General features: G+C 36.0%; 3 protein-coding genes across 6 annotated transcripts; 2 read left to right on the forward strand and 1 right to left on the reverse strand.

Moving 5' to 3' along the window:
• The first annotated feature begins 837 nt into the window (after nt 1-837).
• LOC106140133 (uncharacterized) lies at nt 838-5,075 on the forward strand. 2 transcript variants are annotated; one of them, XM_013341667.2, is made up of 6 exons: nt 838-989; nt 1,085-1,270; nt 3,023-3,152; nt 3,366-3,514; nt 4,009-4,113; nt 4,595-5,075. In XM_013341667.2, exons 1-6 carry the CDS (start codon nt 948-950, stop codon nt 4,724-4,726), a joined length of 744 nt encoding a protein of 247 aa, XP_013197121.2. In that variant the 5' UTR covers nt 838-947; the 3' UTR covers nt 4,727-5,075. The 2 variants fall into 2 exon arrangements, with proteins under 2 accessions (XP_013197121.2, XP_013197122.2); XM_013341668.2 differs by having other exon boundaries at nt 857-989; nt 1,068-1,270.
• A 398-nt stretch (nt 5,076-5,473) lies between these two features.
• Nucleotides 5,474-8,179, forward strand: LOC106140132 (SLIT and NTRK-like protein 2). Of its 2 annotated transcripts, XM_013341665.2 has the most exons (3): nt 5,475-5,793; nt 6,632-6,871; nt 7,152-8,179. In XM_013341665.2, the coding sequence occupies exons 1-3, from the start codon at nt 5,578-5,580 to the stop codon at nt 7,941-7,943; spliced, it is 1,248 nt and encodes a 415-aa protein (XP_013197119.2). In that variant the 5' UTR covers nt 5,475-5,577; the 3' UTR covers nt 7,944-8,179. The 2 variants fall into 2 exon arrangements, with proteins under 2 accessions (XP_060804091.1, XP_013197119.2); XM_060948108.1 differs by lacking the exon at nt 6,632-6,871 and having other exon boundaries at nt 5,474-5,793.
• Nucleotides 8,180-8,236: 57 nt separating this feature from the next.
• On the reverse strand, nt 8,237-26,697 carry LOC106140131 (tyrosine-protein kinase Shark). 2 transcript variants are annotated; one of them, XM_013341663.2, is made up of 14 exons: nt 26,458-26,697; nt 25,818-25,914; nt 25,650-25,726; nt 25,076-25,284; nt 21,787-21,985; nt 21,534-21,674; nt 21,128-21,233; nt 20,578-20,807; nt 20,099-20,239; nt 19,471-19,789; nt 18,887-19,116; nt 11,174-11,370; nt 10,518-10,743; nt 8,237-10,266 (listed from the first exon to the last, which is right to left on the reverse strand). In XM_013341663.2, exons 1-14 carry the CDS (start codon nt 26,491-26,493, stop codon nt 10,060-10,062), a joined length of 2,415 nt encoding a protein of 804 aa, XP_013197117.2. In that variant the 5' UTR covers nt 26,494-26,697; the 3' UTR covers nt 8,237-10,059. The 2 variants fall into 2 exon arrangements, with proteins under 2 accessions (XP_013197117.2, XP_060804073.1); XM_060948090.1 differs by lacking the exon at nt 26,458-26,697 and adding an exon at nt 26,119-26,253.
• Nucleotides 26,698-27,176: the final 479 nt, after the last annotated feature.

The following is a 27,176-nucleotide window of genomic DNA, read 5'->3' on the forward strand; positions in this document are numbered from 1 at the left end:
GCGGGGTAGACAAAATTTATACCGATTTTCACTTATGAGATTTAAAATTATTAATGATTATTATTTTGGTACATATAAAATGTGCCCGGGCCCATAGGGACCTGGTCATTTGGGGGCCGTTCATGGGACCGAAGCCAACTTGAAGAGGCTCATTGAAACCTTTTGTTCTAAAATGAGAGGGCTGCTATGGACTTTTGATGAACCATTAAGATACACCAACGGACAACCCTCTGTAGCTGCCAAATTATTGCCAAGAAGGAATTTACTTAGTCTGGATTATGCTAACGGTATGTTAGTGGACCGGATTGCTGGGCTATGGAGTGAGATACGAACATCTGCCTCGAAAATCTCTCACGTAATGTTGTTTAGGCAGATGGTGAATCGCTGATCGATGGCTATACAACAGCATGTGGGCACCCTAAATATGCCACCATATTATTATTATTAAGACTTAATGTTTAAATTATATTACTGCAAAGTTTAATGCAAAATCCGTTCAGAAGTTTGTGAAAGAGTAACAAACACACACATATCCACATAAACTGTAATGAAAAAGTTCGGTTTATCTGGTCAGAAAGCAAAATAAGTATGCGTCGTGGAAACTCTCTCTCTCTGCCTACCTTCTCTTTGTAAAAAGGCGCATCATTTCTTATTTTTTATTCATTATTCCGTACTTACCGAGTTCTACATTGGCTATTTCAAGATAAGACTCGTGAATCTTAAATATGACACGCATGTAAGGATCCTGTTACATTTCTACTTACTTATAATTTCTTGGTCAATTATTCCCGATTAAATTAACGTAAATCAACGTCACTTCGTGTCAATATCAGAAAATTGAAATGGGTTTGATAAATAATTGTTATTTGTTTTGTTTTTACTAAAATAATGACTAACAATTTTAATTATTGTAACTGAATTATGGTAGAAATGTAATTGAACACGACATGTCTGATTTGCTTGATTCGGAAAACATAGACAACGGCCGTGTTAGTACTAAATTTTAATAATCGATTGCAATTTGAATGTTTTTTGTTATGTTCTTACTGTATGGTTTTATTAAATAGCAATCCTGGTTATTTAGATGACTCGGCCAAGCCTAGCGCAACTAAAAGCGGTAGTTGAATTTATGGAAAAATATCCAGACCTCGCATACAGAAAGTTGCGGTATGGAGTAAGCCAACAAAAATTCAAGAAACGTTGGATAGAGCTGTCCAATATTGCAAACTCAATTGATGGAGCTATCAAATCCACCAAAGGCTGGATAAAGGTGCCCAGGCTTTAGTTACTTTTGAAAATCGTGCATTGATTGTCTTACTTTTTTTTTGTATATTGTTTGTGTTTGTAGAAGCATTAAAGAGTCAGGTTCTTGTTATCCCAACTAATATTATAAATGCGAAAGTGAGTTTATTTGGTTGTTGCCTCTCTCACACATTATCTACTCAACATATCTTCTTGAGTGTCTGTGTATAATTATGTATATATTTAAGAGTCTGGATGGAGAAGTACATAGGATACTTTCAAACTTTAGTACAAAAAAAACTTGTAGGTGCTCTTGTTAGTTGGACTAAATTTGCCTGGACGAAGCTGCAGATAAAAGAAAAAAAATATTAAATCAAGTGTACTTATTAACTTGGGATTCTTCTTTTAGGCTATAAGCTAGCAACCTGACTATTGGAATTTTAATTCCATCACAAAGTCATGGTAACAAACATGGTATTTCAGTCTTTTCAAGACTTGGTTTTGTCTACCTTGTCTTGTTTTGTTTTGGTAAAATTTTAAGGGAAAACATTGTGAACCTTTCATATTAAGGCATCTGAATGTGTACCCATGATCTATGTGTGTCAGAATGGCGGGTGTACCTCACGGATTTTAATATCTGTTTTGGATTAAAAACGTACTTGATGTGTACCTCAGTGTACCTCTCCTATAAATCTGTGTACCTCCTTCTATGTAAAGATTTTAAATAAAATAGGTACACCCGCCATCCTGACGTCAGGACCGCGGGTGTACTTCTAGTTAGCATATGTAGGTAAGTAAACTGTATATGTAGATTTGGTACCTCTTGTGTACCTGCAGAAGCAAATATTAATTAAATAAAAAATATTAAAGGTGCTGATGAAATGAAAAAAAAAATGTTTTTTCTATGACGTCATTTTTAGGGTTACGTACCCAAAGGGTAAAACGGGACCCTATTACTAAGCCTTCACTGTCTGTCTGTCTGTCCATCTGTCTCCAGGCTGTAGATAAACCGTGATAGCTAGAGAGCTGAAATTTTCACAAGTGATGTATTTCTGTTGCCGCTATGACAACAAATACTAAAAATGATAGTACGGAACCCTTCGTGCGCGAGTCCGACTCACACTTGGCCGGTTTTTATTACATAAAAATAACTACAGTATTAATTTCTTAAAATAAATTATATTAATGACACCTGTTACAATTAATTTATTTTTAGTTACTTATACTGTAGTTATTTTTATAAAATAAAAACGACGTCAAAGAAAAAAAACTTTTTTTTTTCATTTTCTCAGCACCCTTAATATTTTTTATTTAATTAATATTTGTTTCTGCAGGTACACAAGAGGTACCAAATCTACATATACAGTTTACTTACCTACATATGCTAACTAGAAGTACACCCGCGGTCCTGACGTCAGGATCGCGGGTGTACCTATTTTATTTAAAATCTTTACATAGAAGGAGGTACACAGATTTTTAGGAGAGGTACACTGAGGTACACATCAGGTACGTTTTTAACCCAAAACAGATATTAAAATCCGTGAGGTACACCCGCCATTCTGACACACATCATGATCTGAGCTGGATAAGGATTTTATACAGTGATGTAGAAGATAGACAGTAGTCATGTTAAAAAGCTGAGGACAGTGGTCATGTGCCACTCAGCTTCTTTCCAAAGAAATTATACAAGCTGTAATCATTATATTCATTTAAAACTTATGAGAAAATTCACTTGGATAAACCTATTATTCTTGACATTATGGAAATTTTTTTTTTTTAGTTTTGGTCAGATAAAAGGAGAAGTATTATGTTAAAACAAAAGCAGATAGAAAAAGGAAAATTGGGAGGATCCCTTTCAGCATTGGAGCAGAAAATTATAGACTTAAGTGAAGGAAAACCAGCCACAGGAAGTAAGAATATGTTCCCTTTCTTTATCTCATTTCATTCTCATAATTACATTGTTAAATTTATATTAAAAATTTAAGTTTAAAGTAAGGTACTTAAAAATGTTTGCTTGCCTATCTGTACTGATATTTAAAGATTTGTTACTGTGTCTCATTATATAGTCTGTCGAAATGGTATATAAATAAAGCATCAAAGACTAAAGGTAAAACTATTTTCAGGAAAAAAGAGAGGTGTCAAAGAAGAGCCATGCAATGGAGATGATGACCATGATTCTCTGGATGACATTTTTGACAAAAATAATGATGAATTAGACCATATGTTTTCCAGTGAGTCTGATGAAAGGCAACTAGGTATAATGGAAAAATTGGTAAGTGATATTTTATTAGGTATATCATTTACTAAATCTTAAACTAGTTGCAAGAAACTTTGAACTATGTTATGTTACAAAGCAATACACATAAGCAATAACAATGATGGCATTTAATTTGATTCAGGATATTTTCAGGGTTGCCAACATGTCGAGGTTGGTGAAATGCTGTTGTATTTTATGTTTGTTATACATAATATAATACATGTTATGCTAATGGTCTGTGTGGCGACAATTATACGCTACAAGTCTCAAAAATAAAATCACGCGTCGCTATCAGTCAAAAACAGCGAAAAGTCTAAATCGCGCCAGCAAAGATTTCACGGATTTGAGTATATATACAATCTGCGACACAACCACGTCGGAGCCGCGGTTCCCCAGGCATAACACCTAGCCTGGCGGAAGATCTTCCCTTTGGTGGCGGTCGAGCCGAATCATCGCTCCCGCTACAGTCTGCTTCTGCTGCCATTGACTTTAGTGAGCTTTATTTACAGGTTGATGTTATGGGTCAGCAGGCAACCGCCATGTCGCAAGTGGCACAAGCCTCGCTTGACAATTCTAAGTCCCTTGAACGACTTGCGGACGCGGCACATGTTCAAGTAAGTATGTTCGTGTACAGTGTAATCTAATGAGTGTCACTATGGTTCATTTAACGAGGTTTACGTTAATAACTGGACGAAACGTAACAAGGCAAGGTGCAATCATTAGCTTAGTTTTTAAGCTGTCACCAATAATGGAATATTTAGAAATAATTTTAAACTACATTCTCTTATCTCATCGTGAAGGCGTATGAGATAGAGATAGATCAAATAGTGACAGGTTGTTATCCCATCGCCTACAAGGAGAATCAAAGCACTTGACAGATTTACCTATTTAAGCTAGCAAAAAGCTTGTGGTCTAAAACGACTAACAACCCCATCAATTTAGGTGTAGGTTGATTATAAAACATTTTAGTGTTGTTTTTACAGAATGATTGATCCGCAACTACACCTGTGGATAGATATAATTTTTTATTGCTTCATTCGAAGTGTTTTAGGATCGCAATAAATTAAAACTATGTTTTTACGTTTTAATTTACAGGCACTAGCCGTAAATCGGCTTGCGAGCACCTTCGAAACAATCAGCTCTTCGGTACATGATGTGAGAAATGCTCTCATGGGCATCGACTACACTATGAAAAGGTGTTACGGTCCAACAGCTGCAGAACTTTAGTTTTGTACATTTCAGTCGTGCAAAACCTATTTGAAAACCTACTCGTGAACTGGAGGGTTTTAGATACTTAAAAAAAGTTATAAGAAACTAAGTAAGCAAAATACCATCACAAAATGCGAATTGTATTAAACCAGAAAATATTGGTCTCAAGAAATTAATCTCAATGATTTTTTAAAATAATGTTTATTAAAGTGGTAGGTATGTAGGTACTTATCCCACCTGTACGTATGTTTAGAATCAGACGTAATTTTATCATTGTATTATTTTAACTTTAGGAAGGTATTAATTATTTTTATTGTCTGTATGTATATAGTGTAAGTTAAATATTATATGACAATTTTATATTTCACTCTTGTGTTATTTCTACTGCTAAAATAATAATTAACAGTTTGTACTTTAAACTTCGATCCCTTCGGAAAACCTGTTGTCTACGTCGTTACACTAAGTGATTTTGCACGATGACATCCTCAAGACGTTTAATATGGGAAGAACTCGTTTAAAGACATTATCCAAATACTAGGTTACCCAGTCAGCGATACGATCACGATATACGTATTACATCGAAAGATAAGTAGTTTTATTTCAGCACGAAACAAGTGATCTAATCTACCATTATAGTGAAGCAGAAAAGTAGTTATGCACTTGATTCAATTATGAGCTTTATTGCGGTAAAATAAGAGCCAAGAACGTAAACCCACTTTTGTTGATAATTGTACAGAGTGATAGCGCGCGTAATCAATCCAAGCATTATCATTCATTGCTCCATTTTATAGAATACTGTGAGTCAGTAAAGTTTGTAGGACAATGCAAATGCAAGTGTCGCGTTACTTTATTGTGCGAAATTATAAGAAATGGCGGTGAGATATTGTGTATTGTTGTTTGTTTTGGGGTGTGTTGATGCGGAACTGTGTCCGAAACAGTGCGACTGCGATTCGGACAATGGATTGAATCGTGCGACATGTGTGGATCAAAATATTATCAGTATAGAAATGGGGGTGCCCAAAGGAGTGCAAGTGTACGTTTTGAGCCATAATGCTATAACAGAACTGGATAACTTTTGCTTCAAAGTAAGTGTTTTTGTAAATTTTCTAAAGATTTATTGTGACGATGGCTTTGTGCTACCTTGAAAATATAGCTATGATAACACAATACCAAGTAAAGATGACGCGACTGACCATGAATTAGGTACATTACGAGGCGGATTGATCTTAGGCATGTGGCCGACTTCGCCAAACTTTGTCATATCTTCTATTGACTCTACTAGTACTGTTTCCGTAGAATTGCAATAAAACGACATTGTACGCAAACGGAACCGCGGGCTAAAGCTATTTAATAAGTAATACACCCACTTCTGTTTAGATGTTTTTCCTTGAAGCTGATAATACAATCAGAACTACGCTGTGATCAAGGAGAATAATGTAAACATGAACAAATAGGTTTCTTTCAATTTAAGTATATACGTACGGAAATATCTGTTATCATATTTCATGTTTTACATTATCTTTATGAAAATAGATCACTGTAGATTGTTATCTACCTACTGGAAGTATCGCCGATTGAAAATGCGATGTCAACTCTGCTGTTATTGAGTTAATGTTGATTTTTGCTTATTAAATTTGAAAATACATCGTCTTCAGTTCGTCAGAACTTAAGGGTTTTGATATATCTCGTCACTACTAGGCAAATGTTTCTCGATTGTTTTGATTGTACGTAAAGTTCGCTGAAGGATCTTTCATCAGCTGCCTGCCTGAAAACTTAACAGGATTTTTAAATACATTAATTATTGCTTTTGTTCATTAGTATATTCCTACGACCCTCGAACGTCTCCTATTTACATAGGTACAACATAGATTAAGTTTTAATTTTTTACACTATAAATATTACGAGTATATTTAATTGTTTCAGGCAATAGGCTACACGTCATTGCAAGCACTCGACCTTTCCTACAACTTAATATTTTGGATCGGCTTGCACGCTTTCTCTGGCTTAGATAACTTAGTCCACTTAGACCTTAGCAATAATAGGCTACGATATATACCATCGGACCTCTTCTGGGACACTCCGCTGTTGGACAGCCTGGACTTGTCTGGAAACATATTCGAGGACATCAAGAACGAACCTCTTATTATGCACCAAAAACTGCAAGTGAGTTAGAATGTATTACTTATTCCCTTTCTTCTCATGTTCAAAAACGGCGCCTCGATGACCGCTAAGAACATTTGCCATATTTATAAATAATGATTTATAGTACTTATACTCATTTGTAGTTAAAGTAAAACTATGTAAGAGGTGTCTCGTTTCTCTCGCTTAAAACACTGCATTGGCACCTTCGAATTGGCGCGTAATTAGGTTTCTTTTTACGTAAAGTACGTAGTTATTAACAATATTTTTAATGAGATCTTATTATTATCTGTTTCTTTTACAGATACTGAATTTGAATGGTTGTCGTATAAAGAGTCTTCCCGACAGACTTTTTAACAGGCTGCCAAACTTGAAAAAGTTGGACTTGAGTGAAAATTACGTGATGTCCCTATCCCTGGACGTGTTGCGACCGCTGCGAAAGTTGAATAGATTGGAGTTCAGGAACGACAACATAAAGTGTACACCAGATTTTGTCGCCGTTGAAACTTGGATCGTTTCCCGCGAAATCACTTATACTAAACAATGCAAGAAAAAAATGGCGAAAATGTCCGAGAAAATGGTTTCCGTGGTGGTTGAAAAGGAGGCTGTGGACGTCAACGACGTATGGAACATAACAGAAGCGAAGACCACATTACCACCCGAGCTTCCAGAAAAGCCTCTAACTTCTTTCGAGAAGTTCGACGAAGACTTTTCAGCGTTTCAGGCGTTTATCATCGGTCTCGAGCTGGGGTTGGCGATAGGCGTGGTGGGGACGTACATTTGGTTGCGGAAGTTCTGCAAGTGCGGGCAGTTGGTCTGCACGCGGCCGGAGAGGCGGCGGCAGGGACGGAGGACGCGGCGGACGGAGGGGTCGGATATGAGGGCTAACTTGTTGTGGAGCACCGTGATCAACCCCGAGCTGGAGACGCCGCCGCCGCTGCGGAGGGAGCTGTCGCTGCCGGAGCGGGTGGCGGTGTTCCCGCCGTACGGGCTGCCGGCCGCGCGCGAGGCGGCGCTGCGGCCGGACGCCGTGCGGCTGCCGGACCGGGCGGAGACGCCGCCGCCGCCCTATCACGAGTGCCGGATAAATATTTAAGTGTTATCTGACCGGAACACTCTTTCATTGTGATATTTTGAATTTAATTAAGGTATAATATTTTAGGGATCGTGGCAAGTGGAAAGATGAAGTCTCTGGCTACACTCTCCGTAAAAAGGGCGCGATTTTATGTATATGTAAAACATTATTCTCTAGAATTTTATACAAAAAAATAGCGTTTTTAAGTTAATTTCAGAAGATAGATGTACAAATTAAAAATAAGTCTTCAACATAAATTGTTTATTTATTTTATAAATACCATTTATCACATTTTCTTAAATAACGATAAGATCTGTCACGATATAAAAGTATTAAGCTAAATCAGACTCATATAGAATTTAATATAAATTCTCTAAATAATAAACATATACATTAGGTAACTATATAGCTTTTTGTACATTATATAACACAACCTCATGGCAATAATTACGATTACATATGATTTTTTACTTTTTATGGCATGTTAATGGCATCTCGATAATTGAAATAAATTTATTGCATAACGATCTTCCTGTCAATAATATAATATAAACACATCTTAAAATAAATATTTACATTGGTGCTTATGTAAATACAATGTATAATAAAACGCACCATAAAAAAAAACAAATTGAATGTGGGGTCAACGTGAACTCACTATGTAAAATGGAATGTTTGATTAAACTTATTTCAGATGGCCGTTTTTGGCAAAGGTAAGGAACATTATTAAAGTAATCTTATGAGATACAATGTATTTGGCATGGCATGTTTATTGCCTTAGATTAGTTAGATTGCTATGGATTCAGTTAAAATAGATACAAATATTCTCTGAAATATTATCTAATAAACCAAGCCAAATTAAAGTAATAAGCATAAAGCTTAAATATATTTGATGTCTTTATAATAAAAATATATCTCTGCCATTTATTCATGAATAAATATCAATAAACCACAAATGCAATTAAAAAATAACAATGTCAGATCCACTATGTAATATTAGTAAAGGATTATTTACACAATTATTACCTAAATACTCCCCGTTTAGAGTAGGCACATAACGGCAAAATAGTTTCGGTGTTATGTTTTAGCGACCTCCTCGTAGTTTCTAGTTTTTGAACTTACTAAAAAGTATAAGAGGTAGAGGCTAAGCGAAATGTATAAGTATATAAAACGAGAATGGAGACCACATGGTAAATATATTGTGCCGTAAGACCCAAAAGGGCCAATAGTGGTTTCCCTTGGTATCAGTTGGAAGTCAACAAAGTCAACAGTCTGGATAGCAAAAAACAGAGTACAGTGATAGAAATGATAGTATTCTTAAATGCATACTTATTTTGGAGTTAAATCTAAATTTAATCAATTTCACATTATATATCCCCATATGCAAAGAGTTGGTTATGAAAAATCGAGTATATGTATGCCTTATTAGGTAAAAAATTAAAAATGTAACAATTCCTTTTTGTACATATTATCTAAATCATAAAATGCAATTTTTGTAAAGCAATTCCTTAAAATGTGTTCTACTTATTTAAAAATGGCGACTTAAATTGAATACCTAGGGTGCATTACCCTTGAAACGGAACTGTACGGAGCGTCATGAAAGACATGACATTGTAGCGGAGTTGTGAGGAGCCGAGTTGTGTAGATGGCTGATAAATGAATTGGACTTCTGTCACTGCGTTGCAAATTTATTACACAAAAACACCACTGTGCTTTGCACAGCATCGCTTTATGCAGCTTTCGCATTCCATAAATTATCATTAATTTTTTTCTAAACTCCTTATGCTTTTTATGCTGAAATGGAGTTAAGATATTTATTTTGAGCATTGTGACCGATCATTCTTTCATGTCTAACTCAGCTCCACAGAGCCACGCTTCAATGGCAACGCACCCTATACTATCCCCACTTCAGATATCGATATCAAACTAGCACAAACACAAATCTTGACTATAAGTGATTACGTCATTATTCAATAAAATCTTTTAACCATAAAAATGCATTTTACATTGATTATTAGGTCATAATATTTTTAAATTGTTCTTACGACTCGACTATTTCATGTGTACTAACCTGCCAATACTAGGTTAAAGGCCTAGCTGTCACGCTTAAATTTACATTAGCAAAAATAAAAATTATTTACACAATAATGTCTTCGTTGTCTTCTAGAGCCAGTTCACTGATGTTTACATACTCGGGATTGTTCGAGAACACGTCCACAAGTTGACTAAAGGTGGGCCTTTGGTCAGGGTTATAGGCCCAGCAGTCCAGCATCACTTGGTAGATCTCGTCGGGACAGTCCTCTGGCCTGTCGAGACGTTTGCCGCTTTCAACTAATTGTATTGCCTGGAGGAAATATTTAAAATTAATAAACCTAAAGTTTCGAAAAAATCAAATATTACAAAGCACGTATAATAGTTTATTATTTAACGAACACCGAGCTTTGAAAAAAATATATTCGACATGTTCTTTGTGAAACTTTAAATCAAATGAAGACGCCAAATTATCTTTAACAGTCCTCGAATATTGACGTTAATGGATAAGATTGCAACCACGACTTAAATATTTAAACAAGATGTAAAATTACAATTACTTACCTCTATCCCCCTCATATCTCCGTAGGGCTGCTTCCCATAGGAGAACATTTCCCACAACGTGACTCCGTAGCTCCACACATCGGAGGCGTGGCTGAAAGTGCCGTAGTTGTAGGACTCCGGCGCGTACCACTTGATGGGCCACTTGCCGCCGCGGCGCGCCTTGTAGTACGAACTGTCGGCGGATAAAGCGCGGGAGAGGCCGAAGTCGCTGATTTTGACTTGATGTCTGTAGGAAATAATGGTAAATGTGACAATTTTTCATGAATTAATGGTGCTGATTTTGAAATTCAAAGGTGAAAAGACGCGAGATTTAAAAGTTTGATTTAGAAGAGTTCGGTCCGCTTTCCATGAGAGAGTAGTTACGCAAACAGCTGCTTACTTCTATAGTTCAATTGAGAAAACTGCTTACGTTATAAGCATATGCTTATATAGTCTTTTCAGTACAACTATATTTTGGGACTATTACTTGGCACTAGAATGTTAGTCGGTAAAATACTCGAGTTATCATTTTCCTGGTAAAATTTCAAAATTTACGATAATCACGAATTATTTGAACTTTTCTTACTTATCTGATAACAAACATGAGATTGAGTTTACTTTCTTTACGGAAATCTGTTATAAATATGTTCGATAATCATCGATAAAATGTGTTGCACCTGTCGGCCAGCAGGATGTTCCTGGCGGCGAGGTCGCGGTGCACGAAGCGCGCGCGCTCCAGGTAGCGCATGCCGGCCGCCACCTGGCGCGCCCAGCGCCGCAGCGAGCGTCGGCCCGCGCGCGCCGGCCCGCCGCCCAGCGCGCGCAGCAGCGAGCCCAGCGGCACCAGCTCTTGCACCATGGCCAGCGGCGGACCCTGCCCGCACACATATCAAGTAGTGATGTGCCGGATCGTTAAAAATGTATATCCGCGGATACGGATCCGAATATATATTTAGTGTCAAAATCCGGGTATACGAATACGGATCTATTTTTTAGTGTCGGCGCACGGAATTGTTTACGATCCTCATCGTAATAGACTTATGGGGGACAAAGCTGCCAAGTTACTCTTTTTTTGAAATACAATTTACCATTACTTAATTTTAATTATGATTGTTTAAAGTTGTATAGCGCACTGGCCGCTAAGAAAGTATGTAAATAAATATTAGATGTGTGTTATTATAGTATCTACTTGTACGTTATTTATTTTATTTTAGTCACGATACATTATTGTTTCCAATAACAGAATTAGTTCTATTTAAAAAAGATTATAGTTACAGAAGTTGTTTATTGTGCAATGAGTATAAAATATTGTCAAAATAATGTTCCACAGCTTATAGATCGAATTAATTTGAAGATTCTGTAGATAAATTATAAATTTCTACTTTATTTTATTTTCATTTTAATGCATATGTCTTTATACATTTCGGTTAGCTATCTTAAAACTTGTATTGTTTAGTGTTAACATGGTGTTTGCGTTTTTAAGATGATATTGTTTAAACGAAGAAATCAAAGTATTATTTCTTAACTGATGTAATTATTAATACAGTCCACTAGTTTTAAATGGTCAGGATACCTACACTACAAACAATGTAGGTACATACAATTTCATAAGTTTTTGTTACAAAAGGATGTTTCACTGTCGTCTTATGATGAATAATAATATTTTTAAGTTTAGTTTGAGATTCTGTATGTAAGTTCATGTAATTTGAATATGAAGATTAAGACCTGTAATGTTTCTTATTGTAATAGTTTATATTAAGTCAGTCTATTTGAGTTCATGAATTGAAACTTTTAAGTTACGTGCCTGATTGTATTTATAAAATGAAATATGACGAGCTTCTTTTGTTAATTTTCACAACAATGACTTAAGACGAACTATAGTTAGGATTGTTTTTATGTTTTAAGATTTTTTAATATAGTTTTCTTTATTTTTACCAACACACAGTTTTTTATTTTACATCCCGGCTAATTATCTAAATATTTGGTCCTTACGCGCCGAATTGTAGTAACCAGTGGTAGAATATTTAAGCAAAGTTTTTCGTGTAAGTGCCGGGGTAAAGGAAGCAGTAGGTCTTCGACGGTGATACCAGGCGCTGCAATAGCGGGGCTTTGGAGGTATAGCATCAGCATCATTGAGCGAAGTCTACTCCCGCAGTAGTGCGGCGGAAGAGATCGTGTGTTGGTAAAAGAACAGAGCCGAGCCGTGCGTGAGTAATACAAACATAACAATTTAAGTGATTTTATATAACAATGGAGCTTATAAACGTGCAAAATAATATTATGATACAATTAAAAAAGTCCAAAGTTAACTTTCAAAAGAGTCCTAAGGATAGATTGTCAAAATCATACATTGAAACGAGGCTGCAAGTTATAGAAGCAAAATGGACTGAATTTACAGCAAACCACTATAAACTTTTACAAATAAAGGAATTATCAGACTGTAGTTATTTCAAGGACTCACTGTATGACGACATGGAGGAATTTTATATCGAGTTCAAATCAGAGTTAAAAGATTTAGTAGCAAAATTGTGCAATCCAAATCAAGACTTAGTTACATCCGAGTCGTCGTCGTTCAACACTGCATTTAGTAACAGAGGTAACGTGAAGCTGCCGAAAATATCCATACCAGTTTTCTCAGGAAGATATACAGAGTGGATGACGTTTCGGGATCTCTTTATTTCATTAGTTCATAACAATAGTGCCATTGACGACGTGCAGAAACTACATTATTTAAAGGGAAGTATCACCGGGGAGGCAGAGCAACTGCTACGTCATATTCCAATTACAAATGAAAATTACTCGCAATGTTGGTCGATGTTAGAGAGCAGGTATGACAATAAACAATATTTAGTGAACTGCATATTAAATGGGTTTTTTAGTAAAAAGAAGATAGAAACAGAGTCTGCCACCGCCATTAAAGATTTATTAGATAGCACATTAGATATGTTAAACGGAATAAAGAACTTGGGTATTGATGTACAGTCTTGGGATATTTTAGTTATATATTTTGTTAGTTTAAGGTTAGATCAAGAGTCTCGTAAGCAATCTTTTGTAAGCGAAATATCTTCTCAGTCGAACCAATTGCCTAATTTTATACAGTTTAAGGAGTTCTTAGAAAAAAGATATCATTCATTAGAATTTTTTAGTGTCCGACCGAAGGTCTATTTTTGGCCGAAGCCGAAGCCGAAGGTTTATATTCTCTCAGCACTCAGTAATTAATTTTGTTCAATATTGTCTACAACATACATACATACATACATACATACATACATATGGTCACGTCTATATCCCTTGCGGGGTAGACAGAGCCAATAGTCTTGAAAAGACTGAATGGCCACGTTCAGCTATTTGGCTTAATGATAGAATTGAGATTCAAATAGTGACAGGTTGCTAGCCCATCGCCTTAAAAGAATCCCAAGTTTGTAAGCCTATCCCTTAGTCGCCTTTTACGACATCCATGGGAAAGAGATGGAGTAGTCCTATTCTTTTTTGTATTGGTGCTGGGAACCACACGGCACTATACTATATTGTCTACAAGCTACAATTAATATTAAAATTATTTCAAAACCTCAATATTGAAGGTTTATATATTGACTGTCTCATATAGAAGTTGATATATCATAGAGATGGTTGGTTTAGAGATAAATAAAAGTTAACCAGAGAGCTGACTAGGATCAGATGCCAGGATGGTAGTGTTGTGAAAGGAGAAGAATGTGTGCTAAAGATATGGAAGGACTATTTTGAAAGTTTATTTGAAAAAAAGGAAGAAAATAAGAAAGAGTTCTGCTATAGCGAAGAAAAAGAGAATGAGATGGAAGGCGAAATTGAAATGTTTGAAATTGTGGAAGCACTTAAGAGTATGAAAGCGGGTAAGGCTGCTGGGTATGATAGAGTGTCGGTCGAGATGCTAAAAGCAGGAAAAGGCGTCGTAGCTAGACAGTTGTACTGCCTTTTCAATTTGTGTTGGAGAAGCGGCCGAGTACCAAAAGATTGGTGTAAGGCGGTTATCGTGCCACTTTATAAAGGAAAAGGGTCACAAATGGACTGCAAAAATTATCGTGGTATAAGCCTGCTTAGCGTTGTCGGCAAATTGTATGCTAAGGTATTGATTAATAGAGTCAGGAATGAAACTGATGACAAAATATGGGATGCTCAAGCGGGATTTCGAAAGGGAATGGGATGTACTGATCAGGTCTTTTCTTTGCGGTGCATAGCCGAAAAGTTTTTGGCCAAGAGTCAAAAAGTCTACTGCACATTCGTGGATTTGGAAAAGGCCTATGACAGAGTTGAGAGGATTGAATTGTGGTCAGCACTTTCTATGCATGGGGTGAGCAGTCTCTTAATACGAGCACTGAAATCCTTATATGAGGATTCGAGTGCTTGTGTCAGGATAAACGGAGCGCACACTGAGTGGTTTAAGATTGAGAAAGGCGTTAGGCAAGGATGTGTTGCGTCACCGTGACTGTTCAACCTATTTATGGATATTTGTTTGACAGATTTGAAAGAGTCTGAAAGTAGATTAAGGATGAATGAGTTACTCGTCAAATGTCTGCTCTATACCGACGATCAGGTTATACTGGCGTCATCAGCGGAGGAGTTACAGGAGATGGTAAACTGTATGCATGAAGCTTTAAAAGAGAAAGGAATGAAAGTGAACGTAAGTAAAACTAAAACACTGGTTTTTGAAATGGAGAAAGTAATGACAGCATGTAATATTTTGATTGGAGGAGAAAAAGTTGAGCAAGTGAAAGAGTTTGTATATCTAGGATCAAAGTTTACATCATATGGCAAGTGTGATAGTGATATTGAAAGGAGAGTGAACGCGGGGAACATGGTGAATGGAGCTTTGCATGCTTTTATGAGCATCAGAATCTATCCAAAAAGGCTCGACTGGCTGTGCACAGGGGCGTGTTGGTCCTGTATGGGAGTGAAAGTTGGGTATGGCAAAAGAAGCATGAAAACAGAATAAATGCAGTGGAAATGAGAGCGTTAAGGAGTATGATGGGTGTGAAATTCAGTGACAGGATAAGGAACAGCGTGATAAGGGAATGTTGTGATGTGAAAGAAGATGTAGTTACAGGAATAGAAAAGGGTATGTTAAGATGGTTCGGTCATGTGGAAAGGATGAATGAAAGCAGGTTGACTAAGCCGATATACAAGGAGAGTGTGGAGGGAAAGGTCGGAGTGGGAAGACCTAGACGAACGTATCTTAATCAAATTAAGGACGTCCTGGTTAAGGGTCAGGTCAAAAGTACCCGAAACCGCCGAGCTTGTATCAAGAGAGTTATGAATGTGGATGAAGCGAAGGAAGTATGCAGAGATCGTGGCAAGTGGAAAGAGGTAGTCTCTGCCTACCCCTCCGGGAAAGAGGCGTGATTTTATGTATGTATGTATAAAAGTTTGATTTTGTGATTTACCTACTGGTAAAAAATAATGATTTGATTTCTTTATTATGTAATTGAATTACAGTAATTCACAAATTACAATTAGACCAATCAGTCTTTGTTTTACTCGACTAGACCAAAACTAGACTAATAAATAAAATAAACAAACACTAACTTCTTACTAAATAATTAATTGTTGGAGTGTTTTGTTTTGAATGTGATAAACACAAATTCAATACAAAACACTCGTTTAAATACACGTACGGACTTGTTTGGATGCATGCAATCAGCAATGTGATATTTTGACAGTGACTCCCCGCCGCCTCATGACTTTCGTAACAGTTCGTTCAATCTCGACGGTCGCTCGGACCTTCGGCGAAACCTTCGGCTTCGGTCGGGTTTTGGGCCGAAGCCGAATGCTTCGCCGAAGGTGGATTTTTTGGCCGAAGGTGGCCGAAGCCGAAGCCGAAGCCGAAGCTTCGGTCGGACACTAGAATTTTTAGACCCCAAAGTAAATGATTTTAACAAAACTAAAGATAAAAATAGTAACATGATTAATAATTCCTCAAAAATTGTAACTATGTTCGAAAAAGAAATAGTTTGTATATATTGTAAAGGTAGTCATAGCCTTTGTAACTGTAACGATTTTTCTAATTTAGAGTACAGCGCAAGGCGTCAGTTCGCTGAAGTTAATCGAATATGTTATAACTGTCTTGTGCCAAATCATTCAGCGAAATATTGCCGCAGTACAACTTACTGTGGCACGTGTAAAGGGAGACATCATTCTCTCTTACATCAATATTCAGTAAATAGATTAAAAGAACATAGAACTGAAAGTGAGAATGATGATCAGTGCCAAGTTAACCTTGACTCACCTACATTGTTAGAAGAGAATGTTAAACACATTAGCAGTCACCTCTCACGAGGAAATACAAATCATGTCTTGCTTCCCACAGCTTTAGTCACAACCGAAACTAATAAAAATCAAAGACGCACTCTTCGAGCTCTAGTCGATCAATGTTCGGAAACTTCATTCGTTACAGAAGGCATGGCAAAACAGCTGGGGTTGAGGAAGTTTTATTCAAACTGTAGGGTTTCGGGTTTAGGTTGTGGCAAAAGTATTAATTCAAGAGCTATGGTTATTTTACCAATACGTTCTCTTATTAGACCTGATTATATAAGAAATGTTAAAGCCTATGTAATTGATAGTATAACCACTATTGTTCCATCCAAGACAATTGGGATTTCTTGGGCAGCACTTAATACCCTAAAGTTAGCTGATCCTAAATATCATACACCTAACACAATCGATGTTCTGTTAGGTGCTGAGGTTTACAGCAACATTATTAGAGAAGGTCTCCTCAAATCACCCTTTGGAACTGCGATCGCCCAAAACACAACATTAGGGTGGATAATAAGTGGCAAAGTAAAACATCTCATAGACAAAGTTGTTATAATAAATGTGTAAATATTAATTAATGTTTTGTATAACAGATTACAATAATTAGGATAAGATACATATATGTTTTGGAATTTAAAACAGTAAAGGAATTAGATTATTCAAAGAACTTGAATTTATACTTCAGTAGGTATTTTTAATCTGGAACTGTTGATTGACTGTTAATTTCGGATAATGTTTTAAATAAGTGTTAAAAAATGTGGTGTAAATATGGATATATATATTTGATGTAACATGCTTATTAATTACCTAAGTTCCATGATATTTGGAACTTACACTAGTTAGTAGACTACTGATTCTCTAAAATATTCCGCTTATAGTATATACCGTTAGTGTACATGATTCATTACTTAAATTCTCCAGTAAATAGTCTAGCTAGAGTTATTATCATTGACGAAGGAAATTATTAACCTACTCATTACTTTTGTTCTTTTTTAATCATTCTTTATTATACAGTCCACTTGTTAAGAAAATTAATGTTTCATTGAACAAAGTTACAATTATTTTTATATGTATAATAATAAGACTTTTACTTAGTGTTTGATTTGTTTATATAGAAAAATGACAATTTAATTGGATAAATGAACTGTGCAACTGAACTGAACCCTAAGGGAAATTAGACATTTTGTACTTTGAATTTTTTGATATACTAAGTATAGTTAGCTATGGCAGGCAGTTAGATTGAAAGACTGTCGTCTTTGGCGGGCAGAATGTTTAAAGTTGTATAGCGCACTGGCCGCTAAGAAAAAAAGTAAATTTTTGTAAAATGAAATATGACGAGCTTCTTTTGTTAATTTTCACAACAATGACTTAAGACGAATTAAAGTTAGGATTGTTTTTATGTTTTAAGATTTTTTAATATAGTTTTCTTTATTTTTACCAACACACAGTTTTTTATTTTACATCCCGGCTAATTATCTAAATAATGATTGATAATTTATTCAAGTTCCTGTAATTTTCTTGTGTTCACTTGTGTCATCTAATATTTACACTTAATATAGCAAGCAGTATTAATTTACTTTATTAGAACAGTCATTCAATTAGAATTTATTTTTAGTTTTCTCATCATCTCATAGTTATTAAAGTGATGCTATAAATTATAATTTTAATGTTTTATGGAATTTAATAGTGTTTTCATTCTCCCTAATACAATTACAAAATAAAATTAATGTAAAAGATCCGTAAAAAACCTTGCGAAAAATAACGGATACGGATCTTAATTGTCCCTCGGATATCCACGGATACGGATATACGGAACATCACTAATATCAAGTTATTTGTGAGTCACAGGCGTGGAATATTCAGACTATGGTCAAACGCATTCTTACATACATACATAATAGACATGTCTATATCCCGTAAGGGATGCCTATATGCCTATATCCCTGTGTAAACAGGGATAAGACTGAAAGCCCACGTTCAGCTGCTTGGCTTCATGATGGATGTAAGATTCAAATAGTGACAGGTTGCTAGCCTTATTCTTATAATTTATTACGCTGAGGAAAACATCTTGAGAAACCTATAAGAAATGCTATACTTTCACTCACCAATGAAACTCCAATGAGCCGCACTATACAAGGATGTCTCAAGGCCATCATCAGCTTGGCCTCGGCTAGGAACTCTTCTTTATTGGTATCAGTATGCTGCACATGTAACGTCTTGACCGCCACTTGTATTGGCGGCTGATCGGGCGCATTGTACGTGGCGTGGAGAACGGAACCGAATTCACCCTCGCCGAGTACAGGGCCGAGCGTCAACTCGCTCATAGGGATGAATTCTGAAACGTCGATAAATTTATTTACGATAATTTTGAATAATCTGTTAAAAATTATATACAGAGTGCTGAGCAAGTGATGTCTCAAATTTTAGTTTTTTTTTATGTAATTTGTTCCGAGATGCAATGATCCATGCAATGATTAGATTTGATGGAATATGCCAGGCAGTAAGGAAATGTTAGCATTACTTTAAAATTAGTTGGGAATCGCAACGGCTTCAGTAGTTTTAAAGATAGTAACGAAAATGTATGACTGTAGTACAGAAAGAGTACTGTAGATGGCGCTAGAAAAAAAATCCAATGGCGAGGTTGACGTTAGCAATGGACGACTAGTAATGTAGTTTCTTTTTATCTTACCTTGTAACGTAGATAACTGTCCATCAGAATTAATCGAAATCTCATTGTAATTCTCCGCTAGAGTGACAACGGCTGTATTATTTGCTGGCACTTTATACGTGTCATCGTCTTGACATTCGTTATTGTTCAGACTGTCGTTTGCGAAGTCTGACGAGAAGGAAAGGTTTCTAGTCAATAGTTCAAACGCGTTGTTGTTAGGTGAGGTGGCTGGCGACATCTTGTTGTTGTCTCCAAGGATGTCGTGTTTGACTAGGGATAGCGTCTGGTTCATGGCCGCTCGGCTCGGTGATGGTTTCTTTGTACGCGGCATTGTTGAGAACTGTAATGGCGAAATTTGTTTACAATAAATATAGAAAGGAAACATGTTTGATTACCAAATTTTTATATAATGTTTGCAGTATATCAATAGTCAATCAAATTAATAATTCATGAGTGTTTCAGAGATATTACAAATATATAATTATATAATACAATATAAAAAAAATCTGCCTTATGGAAACTAGAGCAGATACCGCAGATTTACTTTTTAATGGTGAAAGAATTTTTATGATAGATCCAGTATTTCCGAAAAATGACCCTCACAAACAAACAAATTTACAAAGTTTACTTCACTGGATGTCATACTGACCTCGGGCAGCGGCGGTTTGGGTTCAGGCGGCACGGGCGCTCGCAGCCGCGCGGGCAGGCCGTCCGGCACCAGCGAGTAGTGTTCGATCAGACGCTCCAGGGACTCCAGGTAAGGCCCGTCGTCTATGAAGAGGCTGTTGTTCTGAAATACGCATTAAAAATATAAAATTCGATGTTTTGCTTGTTTCTTTGACAATCAATTTGTATTAAAACTATCATCAATCATCTCAGCTGCAATAAATTGATTTCGGGTACTTGATAAGCTTCTCCAAAGATCTCATTCCTCATATGACCGGTTGGAAGCAGCCTGAATCCATCGGCTTATCAAAACCTTAAAAATATCGAGTGTGAGGTCATCATCGAAATCATCTTGCAGGCTATCACTAGTGTATATATTGTGACTGTATTGGACTGGAATGTACGTCGCTGAGGACAGGTAATTTATCTTTGCACTAATGCAAATATAATCCAAGGACTTACGTCTTTCCTAATGATGTAGTTGTACGATGTATTTTCGCACAGCATCGTGAGGACGTAGGCACCGGTGTGCCGCTCGCTGTAGCGAACTAGGAACACCCCGTCGGACGTCTTGTCTTTGAGGTTATTTTTCTTACAATAATCCTCTAATAGTTTGACGGCTTCGTCTCGGTTCAACGTGCCGTGGTACCATTGAGTTTTCGACGTTTTAGGCGGATCCGGTTGGTAATTTTCTGAAATATTTATATAATGAATTGTTATAACTTCCCACATCGGCATTAACTACCGAATTCGTTCTCCCTAGGGAGGGCACAACCGGGATAAACGCTAATATGACAAATGTTATCTAATGCAAACCTGATAGAGATTAAAAACCAAAAGTAAGATTTATAATCCAAGGTTAAGATGCATAGGCGTTCCTATGCATCTTAACCTTGTCTTCAAGTAATCTTAAATTCTTATAAATTAATAAAAAAGTTCCTGCACAAATGAAACATTTAAATTGTTACAGTACTTATAACTTTTAGGTTTAAAGATAAATACGCATACATACTTAGGAATTCATAGCACTCTGTGTGTCCATTGTGCTTGGCCAACTGTGCTGGTGTGTCTTGCGCTATAGTCCTCGGATGCGCCGGCGCTTTCAGTTTCAATAGAACCTGCAAACAAAACAATATTCAATCTTATGCAATTGGCTACTTTACTACTGCAAAATCTTATTGTGATTTTGGCGAAACGTGTCATTCTTTCTGAAATTAATGTAGAATGATGATTAAATCTGGTCACGTTCCTCTCTCATCAACAGTCTGTTCTTGATTATTTGACGATTACATTGAACACGGCAGCTTTATCAAACAAAATTGTAGGGCAATGTTGTCTGAATGAAGCAAAGCCTGAATTTCAGAATTGCGCCATTGGCCTAAACAAGATGCCACAGAGTACGAAATAAATAGAAGTACCTTTATGCAATCTAAATGTCCCTTTTGCGCGGCGTCGTGCATCGGAACCTTGCCGGTGACGGCGTGCCGCATCTGATAGTTGGCGTGGCCCTTCGTAATCAGCAGCTCTGCCGTGCTGGGTAAGTTGTTTTGGCAGGTGTACTGAAAAATTGATTTTATATATCAGTAAATCTGACTGATAGATTTGTTTCTGTTAAAAAGATAAATAATGAAAAAGATGGCTACCGTAGTTTTTAAACAGGTCTTAACTCACATGTAGCGGCGTGTATCCGAATGAGTCTCTGACATTGACGGTGGCGCCACTCTCGATGAGTTTTGCCAGGATCTTGTCCCGGCCGGCTCTAGCCGCTATATGAACGGCTGTCTGTCCATCTTTATTCTTAGCGTCGCGGCTGTGGTACCCGCACGCTAATAGCTGTGACACTACGGTGTAATCGCCCGCTTCCGTCGCCCTGGTAGACGAAATTAAAATTGTATAAAGCGGGTTATTAAACTAAGATATTCTAAAAGATTCAGTAACTAATTCAGAAAAAATTGAATAGCATTTAAGTAGTAACTAAAGTCTATTCCGCTTTTCGAAATAAGTTCTAAGGTTCAACCTAATGTCTTAGGGAATGACTTTAAATCACGCGATGAATAATGAACATTTCAGAAACTCAAGTAAAGGGTTAAAATTCCAAACTATTCGTTTTGACTTTATATTTACAAACATGTCATACACATGAATTGCAAATGATTGCATTTTGTTCTTAAACATTTCTGGGTCCATTGAATAAATTGAATAACGATCACAGTCGGCAGATGTTTTATAAAACCGTATAAATCCCTGTATGAACCAATTTACATGTTATAATACAAACATCTTTACTGGGACTTCTTCTTTAACCTCACTGTTATTATTTGCTTCTTAATTATTTCAGTAATTAGACTGGGAAATTAGGTTGTCATAATTTCAGCTGATTAAAAAATAAACAAGTATCTAAGTACCAGGCATGGCATTAGCATAGATATCATAATTACGGTGAGTCACTAGTATAAGCAGTGATTCAACGACGCCAAACACAGATGTTATACATATCATTTCATGGCTAGTCTTCGCGAGCAATAGATGCGAGGACCGAATGAGTAATGTCCAAATATTTATATCATTTGAACACACATAGTAGCCGCGAAGACGTAGGTAGGTAATCTCAAGGTTAAATATTTTTACAATTATAGTCATCATCATGAGATTTCATCGTGATAGCTAATGTTTTCAAGTCTAGGTTTTATAAGCGTGATTTTTGGCTGAGAAGATTAGCATTTTTTTATCTTTACTTTTAATTTCTTTGAATATCGCAAAAGTTGCAGAAACCTTCTACTAGGGTAAAATGCCTCTAAAAATTATATCAATGCTAAATGATGTCGAGCTTTAGACATATAGGCAGAATCTATTGCTAATCGATGCATATTCAGGCAAATAGATGTGTAGAGTGTAATAATGATTCAAAATTGATCATTTTCTCTTGCAAAGGCTGGTGATATAGGCGGAGGTAACGGGAGTTGCTTTGTGTAAAAACCTAACATACCCATTTCAGAATCACTCAGGTTACAGAGGCACCTGGGGCTGCTCTCCAGACAAGTTAGGACGCAACTGGAACTTACGCCCTAAACATATGTTTTATCGTTATTCCCGGTTATCATATGATAAAGGAAATAAAATCCAAGTATTAAAAAATCTAAACAAAGACATATAATAACATTAGTCATCTCTCTAAAGGTATTATTAATGAAACAAGTGGCAAACTAATTAGCGTATTTGAAACCACATTTGGTATTGTAATTAGTAATAGTTGCGACGTAGCATATGAAGAATGCTATGTATGTGTAAAGCTATTTTATATAATTTCAAAATAAAGAATGACTAGAAACAATGCAATGGCGCGGGAGTGATTGCACAAAATTATACCTAAGACCAACATTTGGCCTTGCAGGAAACGAAATCTATCGACTATTATTAAAACTTTCTTAAATATGATTGGGAAATCACGTTCATTTCTTTTATTGAAATATACCAGCGAAAACGCGAGCCAGTAGCCTAATACATAATAACAACATATACACAAAAACAAATTCTAGTAGCAATGGTAACACCTGTATCTCTACTCCTCCTAACTAATAACCTACACATTGTGTATATTTCTATACTTTCCTTAATTGATGAAAACACGCTTGTAGACATAAACGGCGTGTCCTTCTCTCGATATTATTGAATAAATGTATTGAACAATGCTCAACAGGAAATCAGCGATAAACTTGTTAGTATCATATTGCATGTACTTAGTGCACTGTTTATAAAAATGCAGTTCAATAACCCCAGTGAGAAAGTACTAGAGATTGCCCCAGCAGTTTCCTAGATAAGATATTGTGTTCACACATCTTGCATCATAATATTATGGTGTGATAGGGCAAGAATGCTTCATACCATAATAAAAAGGAACGTTAGCCAACTGTCCTCATTAAACAATAAACACAAAGGAAAAATTAGGGGCAATTTATATGGCACTCAAGTTAATAGAACTTCCTTCTCCAACCAGTGATTATTATGGAAGTACTGGATTATTCCCAAAGACAACATAAATATCAATATGTTACACTATTTATTTAGCAGTAGTTAATAACATGCGGAAGTTTCGATTGATCCTCTCTTAATACATGGTGTATTGGGCAACATTAGGATAAGGACAAGCTGTCATGCTCAGCATAGAATGTTTGAATGAAAAAGTCCCTTAAAATTCGACATCATGTAACATTTAACCAACTAAATTATTAAAAGAAGCAGTCAGCAATGAGAAAAATTTTTAGTCCCTGTATTTGTACTCAATATTATGTATGGATTAGAAATGACTGGAAAAAAAAATTGTGCCGTGTGGTGCCGGCAGAGTGGAATCATAAGAAGCGATTGAGCAGGAGGTGGACAGTATGGCCTCCTATGTTGATATGACAATATAATCCAGAATCAATAGATACTGCGGTCACCAACCTGCCTGCCCAGCATGGTGACTATGGGTAAAATCCCCCTATTTCTGGGAAGGCCTAAGTCCAGCAGTGAAGTTTTATAGGTTAAGGTAAAAAAAATTGTTAGATGAAAGATGAGAAGTAGAAAATCTCTATAAATAAGTAGGTAGGTACATCAAAGAATAATTTATTTAGTTTTCATCAGAGAATAAATAGGGAAGGCCTGACTCAAATTTAAATATTCAGTTAAGTACCTTCTTTGTCATGGAATCGTAAGTCCATTCCAGAAACAAAGAAAATATTGTACAAAACCATATAAATCAGAATAATAAGTATAAGACTTATTATTCCAATTCAAATGTACCCAACAATAATACTGTCAGGATTACTAGGAATTCTGGTACTGTTATGTGCTCAGTGATACATTGATAAAAGTATGAAATTATACAAATTGTACAATGTTTTAGTAGGAAGGGTTTATGATGAATGTCACATTTCTATATCTACCTTTAAGTCAATTTTAGACATAAATATACGTAACTTACCTGTGTAAAAGGTTGGTATTTCCCTGTGTACGAGACTCATGAGGTGGTGGCTGTCCTTTGCAAACAACAGATAGCCGAGTGACCAGGCCATTGGAGTCTCCTCGGTAATGCTGAATTAGTGTATCAAGTCCGTGCACTGTTGTGTGCTCTTCTATAGAGAAGAATGCATCTTCACCATGTCTCCGAATTTGGTAATGAACTACTTCTCCCTGCAAGTATAGTATATGTATTTATTTTTGATTTTGGTTGTCTTAACAATATTGTAACATAAAGAATTTATACAAGGAAAAAACAGAAGTATATTGATAAGTTTAATGTTGAAGTTATATCAGAATAGCTTCACAAGAAAAACATATTTTAACTAAAATCATAATGCGCACATTCTTAAATTAAGACTCAGGATATTAAATGAAAAGCACTTAATGTCAACTATTGATGGCTTTAACATAAGTAATAAATTGATGAAGAATTGTCACATAAAACATTATTTTCTAGATATATAGTGACAGGGAAAGCAAGCAAGGTATCATTTATTAGTTGGTTATAGGTTATAATAGTTTCGAATTACACAAACCTGGTGAAGAACCGAGAGCACGTAGTCTCCTGGAGAAGTGTTGCTTTCACGTACCAAGAAAACACCATCCTCACCCTCTGCAAAGCCATATCAATAGGTACATAGCAGTTTTCCTTCATACAACAACAAACAAAGCACTGTCAATCTTACATGATTATTTGTACGTACCTTCTTTTAGCAATTTCTCTGCAGTTTCCCGTGATATTTTCCCATGGAACCAGTTTACGTTATCCTCTCTATTCATCCTCAACAAAAAAGAGTTTGTCTGAAAAGTTAATTGGAAACTTGTTCAACAAGTGTATCAGATGACTAAAAACTTTTCCATCAACATTTCATACAACTAGTGGAAATGAGAGTTTACACTTCCTTTCCTTTAAGGCCACAAATTTTTAGCAAGTACACATATTCAAATCCCAATTTACTAATTAATATTCAAATTGAAAAAAAAACTAGATTTAACTTTACGCACGTAATCAAACATCAAACTTTACAAACTATTCGCCATTTTTGTTTCTATTTCATTCTAACACACGCAACAACTCAAGTCATTAACCGCACAAATGATGTACATAACCAATGAACATTGGTGTCGCAGTGAATGAGTATAAATTAGTGAAGTGCTAAAAAGAGACAGAAAATATTATCGTACTCCAGAATTCGTCAACACAAAAATTGTAAACGTCACGAATACTACTGTAGTCAAATAAAAAACTGATAAGAAATTATGAGATGATTCATTCTAGGAAATACTTTTATTTTGGATCCTAAATTATGTTCCTATAAATTTAAATAGTATGCTACTACTCACCTTCAATAATATGAATGACGTCATGGTTGTTATCATGTTATCCAACTTTTGTCCACAAAATAAATAAAGTTCGTACTTCAAAATGATTTATCTAATGATAATTCTTCTCTTTTTATGATTTCACATTTTGAGATATATTTTTCGTAGTTTATTGTTAGCACTAGAACGTAAAGTTATCGCGGTGAGCGGATTGCGTCTATAGGTACCGAGCAGCCGGCAGACAGGCGCGGTATCCCCGACTCTGCCTTCCAGCGAATGACTCATAGCAAGGTCAATTCCGAGAAATGAATCACCAATGTACTCAGTTCCATAATGTTGTAAGTTGGTCGCATTTACAGTACAGCACTGCCTCTTATTGTTATGCACCACTCAGTAGTATTCTATAGGTATCAACAGCAAATTCCTATCTTTTTTAATATCAGTCTTACTCATACGCCATACACATATACATATTTAAGTATTACATGTTTTGCTTCTTTAACTATTGTTTATTAGACACATGCCTATGTAGGCACTAGGCAAGCAGATTTGGTTACACCTATTTAGGTATCTAGTTTATTTCGATGTAAAATTTTAAAAATAACACGAGTTTTTGTAGCTTTTTAAAACAACTTCAATTATTTTTAGTTGGTTTTAAATTCAAGTATTTAAGTATAAATAAATTAACAACACTTGAATTATTACTGCAAAAACTGTTTCCTTAAACTTTATTAGTTAAT

Source organism: Amyelois transitella, chromosome 3 (genome assembly GCF_032362555.1).
Source record: "Amyelois transitella isolate CPQ chromosome 3, ilAmyTran1.1, whole genome shotgun sequence".
In the NCBI taxonomy this organism is placed as follows: domain Eukaryota; kingdom Metazoa; phylum Arthropoda; class Insecta; order Lepidoptera; family Pyralidae; genus Amyelois; species Amyelois transitella.

Coding starts and splice junctions, on each gene's coding strand:
- LOC106140133 (XM_013341667.2), top strand. CDS start 948: ATGTCTGATTTGCTTGATTCGGAAAACATAGACAACGGCCGT. Junction 990..1,084: donor AAAACATAGACAACGGCCGT/GTTAGTACTAAA, acceptor CTGGTTATTTAG/ATGACTCGGCCAAGCCTAGC. Junction 4,114..4,594: donor CGGACGCGGCACATGTTCAA/GTAAGTATGTTC, acceptor TTTAATTTACAG/GCACTAGCCGTAAATCGGCT.
- LOC106140132 (XM_013341665.2), top strand. CDS start 5,578: ATGGCGGTGAGATATTGTGTATTGTTGTTTGTTTTGGGGTGTGTTGAT. Junction 5,794..6,631: donor TGGATAACTTTTGCTTCAAA/GTAAGTGTTTTT, acceptor TAATTGTTTCAG/GCAATAGGCTACACGTCATT. Junction 6,872..7,151: donor TTATGCACCAAAAACTGCAA/GTGAGTTAGAAT, acceptor TTTCTTTTACAG/ATACTGAATTTGAATGGTTG.
- LOC106140131 (XM_013341663.2), bottom strand. CDS start 26,493: ATGATAACAACCATGACGTCATTCATATTATTGAAG. Junction 21,675..21,786: donor TCGGATACACGCCGCTACAT/GTGAGTTAAGAC, acceptor TCAATTTTTCAG/TACACCTGCCAAAACAACTT. Junction 19,790..20,098: donor CCAAACCGCCGCTGCCCGAG/GTCAGTATGACA, acceptor TCGCCATTACAG/TTCTCAACAATGCCGCGTAC.